At 38.1% G+C, this 10000-nt stretch overlaps 1 protein-coding gene across 1 annotated transcript in view; it reads left to right on the forward strand.

Annotated features, from left to right (window-relative positions):
* LOC138041366 (uncharacterized) overlaps positions 1-1649 on the forward strand; it is a 3988-nt gene extending 2339 nt beyond the window's left edge. Inside the window, exons 2-3 of the mRNA XM_068887141.1 lie at positions 1-260; positions 533-1649. The exon at positions 1-260 is cut by the window's left edge and continues 1041 nt beyond it. Of these exons, the coding sequence (XP_068743242.1) occupies positions 1-260; positions 533-1405 (1133 nt within the window). The 3' untranslated portion in view covers positions 1406-1649. The remainder of the gene's footprint in view (positions 261-532) is intronic.
* The last annotated feature ends 8351 nt before the right edge of the window (positions 1650-10000 follow it).

The raw sequence follows: 10000 nt of genomic DNA on the forward strand, positions 1-10000 counted from the left end.
AACCCTTCTTGGCAATTTTCCAAAGTGACAACCCACTTTTACCTTTCATGGCTAGCACTCTACAAAAGATGATTGCAGGACTGATGAAGAGATATATCAAGGCTGATGTACTCCAGAAGGCTATCTCAGCAGTGAAGCTTTTAAAGTTAGACCTCTCAGAGAAGAAAACTTTCCTTGAGATTAACAAGGTGGATATTGGATTTGTTGCTGTGGACAAGCTCAAGAAATTGCAGGGTGAAAAAAAAGTCAGTGATCGCCAGGTGAGAACAAAGTTGTTTAATTTTCCCTTTTCCCGGAGAGTGGGCCATCAATGTCCAATGCAGTACTCAAACAATATATATTTTGTTATTTTCAACATGACACAATGCAATACAATACAATAATTTCCCAGGAACGCTTAAAATGGGATGAAATAATGCTTCTTTCAGAGACTTATTGACTTACTAACTTAACCTGTTGCAGACAGGTTTGCCAAAAATACCAGAATCTAAACTGTTACCCATTCTGAACTTGTCATTATTGGTACTTTCAGATATACCAGTTCAAGAGTGAGTTTCAGTCCTTCTTAAGTAAAATTGTCAGCAAGGTGTTTGAGAAGACCCCGATAGCTTACTCTTTGGCAAGGAATCTGGCATGTCTAGACCCCAACTTGATTGTAGCTGACAAGGAGGGTTGCTCTGCAAAGTTCAAAGTAGTGCTGAAGAAGATGGTGGAATGCCAAAGATTAAACATACGTGATTGTGATGCCTTAGTTTTGCAGTACTCTGAGTTTCTTGAGCTGGCAATTAAGGTTGAGACATCAGCCTTCGAAGAATTCAACTTCAAGGTAGACAGGCTGGACGTATTTTTGCAGAAACACATTGGTTCTGTTATTTCACTGTCCAAATTATGGGATCTGCTGAGAGAACTCTTGATTCTTTCCCATGGTCAAGCAACTGTTGAGAGGGGATTTTCAGTAAACCGGCAAGTCATGATCGAGAACATGAAAGAAAAAACTTTTATTGCACAGCGTACAATTCATGACCACATTCAGAGCATTGGAGGGCTAGGTCAGTTGGTAGTTAGCAGGGAACTTCTTGCAGCAGCTAGTGCAGGGAGACAACGTTACTCTGCCTATCTTGAAGAGCAGAAGAAAGAGCAACAGCAAGCTTCTCAAAACAGGAAGCGAAAAATAGTTCTTGAGGAAAAAGCTGAGTTAGAGAAAAAGAAAAAGCGCCTTGCCAGTGATATTAGTGCCTTACAACTTGATGCAGACTCTCTAGCAAAAGAAGCTGAGGAAAAAGCCAAGCTTGTTCTACTCTCCAAGTCTAATGCACTTAGAAAAGCAGCAAAAGAAAAGGAGAGCGCCCTAGAGAAAGTTGAAGATGAGCTGAGAGAGCTGGTTAAGAAGAGTTCTAACTTGTGAACTAACTTGCAGTTATCTTCTATGTAAAGGGCAAAGGATTGACTCTTGACAGTTAAAGAGAATATCTTACATTTTGTTTGAACTGGTTCATATTTTCACAACCTATCTAGTTGAATAAATGATTGTTTTCACATTACTGTCGATGTCGGAGAACACTTGCTAAACTTAGGTCATGAAATTTTGCAAAAGGTCATGGAAAAAGTCATGGAAAGTCATGGAATTTTAACAGGTCAAAAGTGTACGAACCCTGATAGACCTTTATACAGAAAGGCTATAAGCATTCCGACTTCATTGTAGAATACATGATTTCCTTTTCCTTAAATGGAAGCTTGTGTGATGGCGGTTTTCCGGTAAATGACAAGTGTGATTCCCTGAAATTGACGCAGTTTCAAACATTGTGCTAATATAAGCAATTCATCATTCTTACAACCTGAATCCACTGAAAAAAACTGAGGGGTCATCATTAAGCACGCAAACTACTTCTAATTCAAACCTTAACGGTGGGTTCCCCGTCTGAAAAGTAAAAGAATTCATAAAAGACCCTGAGCACTGCGTTCGTAACGAATACCGGCTTTGTACCAACAGAGAAGTTATTACGGATCATAGGATTCGTTAAAAAAAGGTACATCCTCTTCGTTTGCTGAAGCCACTATAAAGGAATTGGTTCATGTGACCGACCCAGGTAATTATTAAACATTTCGTCGAAGTAATCTGTTAACTGAATGTAGAATGTTTCCGAGACAACAAGAAAGTTTGCTGGGCGACCATTTTTCAGTGAAATAAAAAGCGTGGTTGCCCACCTTGAGGATCACAACGAATAAGTCCGCCAAAAATGACATGCGAGTTAATTATAAGTTGCACTCGAATTACATGTCGGTTTTTCGGTTGGCAATTATATTATCCGACAGTTGTAGTGTGAAGTTAGCAATGACTAATTGGCCGTGTTTTGAATGTCTGTAGCTTTTAGAAAGCACTGTCCGATAGAATAATGCAAGAAACAATAATGATTATCAAGAACATGAGGGCCGATGGTAGTTGATAAGGTTGGGATATAACCGTACTTATCTTCCGAAACCTTGTTACGTGAAAAACGTCAGTATTTGTACAACATCACTGGGCTTCCGTTAATTGGTTACGTAGAATTGACGGATCATCAAGTGCTGATAAATGCAAGGTACAAAAATGTGTTGAAGAATTCTTTTAGTGCCAAAGATAAATTCTCTATATATTCGCAATTAATTCGGCACCGGAAGTCTGTAGATCTATGGGTAGAAAAAAGTTAACAGTACTCAAAGTTAAAAAGAAATCCACATTGTCCTTGTTTCAAAAGCCGGGAACCACATCAGTTGCTATTTAACGCCATACTTAGTGTGCGCCTGTGTTTTTTCGCCACGAAAGTCTGGGTTTATATATATGGGTTTAGCTTGGGAAAAAAATTGGATTGGAGTAGGATTATGCTCGTGTGAAGTAATACCGTCATTGCGGTGGTCAAACCAGATGTCAGATCTTTTTAAAATGAGGTTAGGGTTAGGGGTAGATGTTGTTTTATTTGCTTTCAGTGACCATGAATGCCACTCCAAGCGCTCAAGATTTGGTAATTATTTATAATTTATTCATGGTCACTGAAAGCAAATAAAAGCAACATCTACGTTTTGAAATCTTACAACCGCATTTTAAAAAGATCTGACATCTGAATTGACCGGCGCAATGACGGTATTACTTAACAAGAGCATAATCCTACTCCAATCCAATTTTTTCCCAACACACTAGGATGAGTCCAATCGTGACAAGATGACCGCATTATGGGGCCGGAAGTTCTCCAGTTGCATGTACAGACTGCACAATATAGTGATGTTGTACAAATACTGACGTTTTTCAAGTAATAAGGTTTCGGAAGATACGTACGGTTAGCTTCATTTTAACTTTTTTTCATTGGAATTAAAAAGTTGGTATTTCTGAACCCGTTTACTCTGACATTGTGCAAGAATCACCAAGGTCGTTTCATCATTTCTAATCATTTGAGTAGTAAATTAACGAGCTATTGTAGTGTAATGTAAACTCGCCATAGCAAATACTCGCACTAGAGGTTTTGATTAAAATTAGCTGAATAGACCGGGCACTAACCAAGCACTTCGGACCGGCTTGTGCTTTTTGTAGTCAGCTCATTTTAGTCTTTGATGGGTCAAGAATAACAAAGGTGTCCGTCTCTGCCGTTTTTGTGTTGCGTGATGTCACGAAAACACTACAATCATCCCAACCTGAACAACGCCAAGATAAATGTACGCATTAAGGCTGATTTACACGGTACGATTTTTACAGTACGTGACAAGCTTTAATACGACAGGCGACACCATCTTACGATTGTCGTAGGATTTTAAAACGTGTTTTGGAATGCTACGACAATCGTAAGTCATGTCCTAACCCTGTCGTAATCTTGTTGCATGTGACAAAAACGTTCTATTGTAAATCGGCGTCTAAAAATAGGGAACTACAATTGCGTCATGTGCGTTTGTTTTGCAAGTTTCAGCAAAACATCATTGGTGCTGATGCCAGTGAACCTCTCTACATTGCAGGCGAGGTCCTCGCCCTCGTCCTCTTTCCGCAGAGCTTAGTTGAGGAGCCTGCTCCCAGCCTATGTTGGAGGTCTTTCAACATATTTACTGTCAAACTTTCTCTGCAGGAAATCAAGATTGGAAACCACTGAGAGGGAAGAACATTTACCTCCAAACAAGTCAAAACTGTGACAGCGTCATTGCAAATATCAACTGTCTCGGAGGAACTATTAGTGAATTCCTAACAAAACGTATAGATTTTGTTGTTGTTGACTCCGCAGACAAAGTTCCTCAGCGCAAAGAACATTTGTTAGTCAACAGAGATGGATCTAGAGCGCTAACGATGTTAAAAACAGCTCTCAGTTTGCCAAATTACCAGAAAAAGTCTTTGCAAGAAAAAGCTCTCCAATTTGGGTTTTAAGTTTACTCGGTTTCGGAATTTCAAAAAATGTTAAATGAGACGATCGAAAGTAAACGGAAAGATTACGTTCCTGGTGAGAACCAAGAGCATCCATTGGAGGACTTGAGCAAAGATGAAGGAGAGCTCGCCCACACATCATGTGTCCAAGGTCTAAAGGCCCCATTCATTAAAGTAGAGGATCGTGCTCGGAGATATGCACCGATGTTTAAGGAATTTGACTCCTGGCCAAAAATCAGTTTTGACAGCTTAAATATGTGGGAAGGAGGGAACAGCAGGCTCCCAACAAAACCTTTTTTTTTTTTTTTTTTTTTAAATAATAATTTTATTTTTTAAATATGCACACTTACACCATAAAACATTGCAAACTACAGTAAACGATACAATGAGTATTGCAATACGAACGTGACATGAATTACAGCACTACTAAGCACTAATTGCATTAAAATTACGTTTTCTAACATGAGAAGAAAAAGAAAGAAAAAAAAAGAAAAGATAATAATAATAGATAAAATAAATAAATGACATACGACTTCTAGCACTTCTAAAAACCATCTCTTTCCTTTAGGGTTACATTTATAATGATAGTTTTAAAATAGAGGAATCAATATTTAAAAATTCAAGGTTAAGGTTAAGGGTTTAGGAGACTCGTTGCAGCGGGGACAGAAGTGGCTTCCATTTCTTTGAATTTCTTATTGTGTTGTTTTCCAATTGGTGCGTCTGTTTCAGGGAAAGCAAGAAGTTGTTTTGGGTTGGGGATCGTTCTTTCGAACGGCAAATCCAAATGTAGTGCTTAGCCATTAGGCAAAAAAAATTAATTTGGAGTTTAAAATTGGAGTCGTCTGGCTTCAGGCCTAAGGCCGTTTCCATTCCTAAGTGGTTCTCTTTTGAAAGCACGTGGCACGCCTGCAGCCATATAGAGAGGTCATTCCAAAAAATTCTACTTTTTTCACATCCCCAGAATAAATGTAACAGATCTTCTTTTTTATCATGGCAGAAGGTGCATGTTCCGTCCTCTCTAATTCCTATTTTTTGCAGAAAATTATTGGTCGCCAGCCGTCTATGTAAAAATCTGAAATTGAAGTCAATTAATTTGGAACTCTTTGTACACGCAGCAGACAATAGGTAGGCTTTTCTCCAGTCAATTTTTACCTTGGCTGTGGACCCGATTTCTTTCTGCCACTTCTCTTGAGATAATAGCGGTCGTTCCGCTTGGTCAGAAATTAATTTCTTGTAAACTATTCTCGATGGTTTTTGGTGCTTTAGGAACGTGTTCATGAAATTGTCATACTTCAGCTGAGACCTCGGAATCTGTTGCTGTAAAGGTTTAATAGCAGAGATTATGCCAAAAAAAGTTAGTGGTCTGACTTTTAGTTGATATTTATTTTGAAAGCTGGCAAGGGAAAGAAAGTTGTTAGAATCATCCATTAAATGTTTTACTTGTGTTATACCTTTGGAAAGCCAATCTTTGCATAGTACTGGTGCATTGTTTATCCTTATTAATGAATTTTGCCAGAGAGGTAGAGCTAGAAAGTGATCTTTGGACACTATTTCTTTCTCAAAGAAGGTCTCAGACCATATTTCTATAACTTCTTTAACAAAAGGGTCTTCTATGTTTAGATTACCAATGTCTTTTTTGTTTAGGTTTCCTTTAAAGACGGCGTTGCCTCCATATGTTGCGAGTTCTAGATCAAAAAAAACTTTCCATTTGCTGCAGTTTTCTGTGTTCAGGTATTTTTTAATCCAGGTAGCTTTAAGGGATTTGTTAAAAGTTGTAATATCGATCATTTTGAGTCCACCTTCAGAATAATCATTGATGATAACCTTGCGTTTAATTTTATCACCTTTATCATTCCATAAGAATTTAAAAAACATCCTATTAATCTCTTTAATTGCATGGTGCTTAGTTTGCAATGATGTGAGTACGTATACAAGTTGCGATGCTACTAGGCTCTTCAGAACAACAATTTTCCCTATTAAGCTAAGTCTTCGAAATTTCCAGCATCCTAAGATAGATTTAACTTTCGTAAGCTTTTCGTTGTAATTTAAAGATATTGCCGCATCGCGATCCGTTGCGAACCAAACGCCAAGTGCCTTAGTCTTTCCCTTTTGCCATTTAAAATTCATTTCCGGGCAAAATGTTTGATTGCTGTTTGTTTTAGACCCTATCCAGAGAGCTTCTGTTTTCTTGTCATTCAGTCTGAGGCCAGATATTTTACCAAAAGCTTCTATCAAAGAAAGCGAAGACTTAAAGGATTGTTCAGATCCATCTAAAATGAGCGTCGTATCATCTGCATATTGGCTTAATTTAAATTCAGTATCCTGTATCTTAATACCTCTAATTTCGCTTTTATTTCGTATGGCTTCAGCGAGTATTTCTACAGAGAGTATGAAAAGGTAAGGCGATAGAGGGCACCCTTGTCTGACGCCTCGGCTTAGCTTAAAAAAATTGCTTGTCCATCCATTGTTTAATACGCAGCTTTCGATGTTACAATAAAAGAGCCTGACCCAACTTGACAGCGAGGGACCAAAACCAAAATGTTGAAGAGTTTTGTTGATAAAAGACCATTCGAGAGTATCGAAAGCCTTTTCAAAGTCCAGAAAAAGGAGAAGTCCAGGGATTTTTTTATTACCTGTATATTTGATGACGCTATCTAGTGTACGTATGTTGTCACTGATGCATCTGGTTTTAATGAAGCCTGTTTGATCATCTGATATTAGCTCTGGTAGAACTGTTTTGATTCGCTTCGCGATGGCTTTTGAAGCAATCTTGTAATCGCAATTTAATAGAGTTAAGGGACGCCAATTTTTAATCAAGATAGGGTCAGAATCCTTTTTGGGTATGAGTTTGACAATTCCTCGCCTTTGTGATACAGTCAGGTTACATATTTCATAGGAGAAATTAAAAGCGCTGGTGAGGGTTTCTCCTATGTCTTCCCAGAAAACCATGTAGAATTCACATGGTAGGCCATCTGTACCAGGTGATTTCCCTGCTGCCATGTCTTTTAGGGCCTCCAGGCATTCCTTAGCAGTTAACTGGCCTTCACAAGAGGATCGCTTTTCGTCATTTAATAATTCTCGTGTGGGTGGAAAAAACTCTTCCGGAAAGTCGCTCACTTGCGTTTTGGAACGGTACAGATTTTTATAAAAATTCTCACACTCATGTAAGATTTCTCTGTCTGATTGAACCAGCTTGTTTTCGTTAATTTTCAATTGAGTGATTGTTCCTTGCTTGCAGTGTCGCTTCTCTAGGTTAAGAAAGTATTTAGTATTTTTCTCACCTTCGTTATACCATCAAGACTTAGATCTTATAATAGCTCCTTTTGTTTGGTATTCAATTAGGGTTTCATGTTCGCATCTTTTCATGTCCAATTCCATCCACAAATCTTGGGAGTTATTTGCAAGGGTATTAGCAATTCGTCCCTCGAGGGTTTTTATTGATTTTTCAATGTCATCCTTCTTTTGCTTAATATTTTCCTTTTTTGATTTTCCATACTTCATTGATGCTTCTCTAATTTTCATTTTTATCATTTCCCACAATAGCCCAGGTGTGACAGTGTTATCTTGTGCATATTCGTGCTTAGTTTGAGTTATAGCTGCTTTAATTTGGTTTACATATTCTTCATCCTTTAGAAAAGAGGTGTTTAATTTCCAAAATCCTTGTCCTCGTTGGTTATTGTGCAGAGATAATTGCAAGGTGATCATTGAATGATCTGTTTTGTAACCTGGGACAATGTCTGCTTTGGTGGTGTTATTAGCGATACAATGACTTACGAGAAAAAAGTCAAGTCTACAATGTATTTCTGGGTTTCTTTGCCTCCATGTGAAGTGTCGTAATCCAGGGTTTTGGACTCTCCAGACATCTATCAAGTCAAACTCACCGGAAAAGCTATTTATAACTTCCAACGATCTTTTATGTGTTCTTGCTAGTCTGCCTTTTTTATCCTTCTCAACGTCCAGCACTAAATTGTAATCCCCTCCTATTATAATCTCATCGCACTTGAGATCGTCTAAATGTTGAAAAACAGAAGTAAAGAAAGTGGGATTGTCATCATTTGGTGCGTATACGTTTATCAAAGTCAGTTGTTTCCCGTTTGTAGTCATGTCACAAACTAGAAAGCGTCCCCCGGGATCAGAATATGTTCGCGAAATTTGGAAAGAGAAGTTATTGTTAAACAATATAATAACACCTGCCTTTTTACTAGTGCCACAACTGAAAAGAGCTTGGTACCCCCATTCGGCCCGCCAATCATGCATATTGTTTTCCGTACAGTGAGCTTCTTGGATGAAATAAATTGATAACTGCTTTTTTCGAAGCCAGTTAAAGAATTCCTGTCGCTTAGTCTTGTCTCCTAAACCCCTAGCGTTTATTGAACCGATTCTAAGTTCCATTCCTTTTGTTATTATTAAGACGAGAGAGGAATTTAACAGTTTTCACCCCAAGGGTAATGAGACGGTAAATTATTCTGATATGTGTCTCTGAAATGTAGCATACCCATTTAGTGCAAAGTAAAGCGTACAAACGACTGTAATAATAAAGAATAAAGTGCATCACAGATAAACTGAAAGGGAGCAAAGAACCTTGTGTATACCAACAGAAAGACATATACTAAAACTGATAAACTGATAAAAGGGTTAAAAGATAATTTGTTGCGGGAAAAGTTCGTATCTCTCAGTTGCTTTGCAAATTGTAGAGACGCTCTCCATCAGCCGTGAAACATTCCAAAACAGTTATATGTTATCTAGATCTTCTTCAGAAAAAATTCTTACGGGGGCGCCTTCAGGCGAGGTTTTAATGTACATCTTACCGTCCAACGTCCAAACACTAGTAAGCGTTCCTTCCTGCCTTCGTTTGTTGGCTTTTCCGACCATCCTTCTCCTGTAAGCTGTAAGGTTCTCATTAACAAAAATTCGGTGCTGCTCCCAACAAAACCTGGTGACCAGCGAGAAACAGTTAAATTTTGCGAATGTTGCCAGTGTCATTTCACAGATCTACGAATTCACCTTGAGTCTGTAGAGCACATGTCCTTTGCAAAGGATGATAAAAACTACGAAGCTCTGGACAAACTAATTGCAAGAGGACCCTCTATGAATGAATTTGTTACAAATGCTCTAAAGAGACATGGATATTTAGATAAGCAAATGGAACACAAAGAACCGGTTTAGATGATTTACAAAGCGAGTCACTTAGCCATTGCTACAATTCCGCAAGTCAAAATTCGACCACTTCAATTTCCATCTGGAAGCAAGTTACTTGCATCTTATAACCTCAATTCAATTCTACAGATCAATATTTCGATGATTCTGCTCAAAAGTAGTGTTTCATTAGTTTCCAAGAAAAACATTCATAAATGATGGAATTCATGTGGTATAATAGCAGGCGGTTTTATTTTAGTACTTGATAAATAATACTGTGTAATTGCAAGAATGAACCAACACTTCGAAAATAAATAATTAAGTTCTAGGAAGAAATTGATTGCTTTGCATATTGGTCATTGCCTACGGTAATCGCTTAGACAAATGGACACTAAGATGAGAACTTATTTTATTGAACCTGTCCTCACCACTTTAAATAGCTATACTTTCATTTGTTATGGTGAATTCCACTGGGAAACCTATGTTCTC

Source organism: Montipora capricornis, chromosome 3 (genome assembly GCF_036669925.1).
Source record: "Montipora capricornis isolate CH-2021 chromosome 3, ASM3666992v2, whole genome shotgun sequence".
Taxonomy (NCBI): Eukaryota; Metazoa; Cnidaria; class Anthozoa; order Scleractinia; family Acroporidae; genus Montipora; species Montipora capricornis.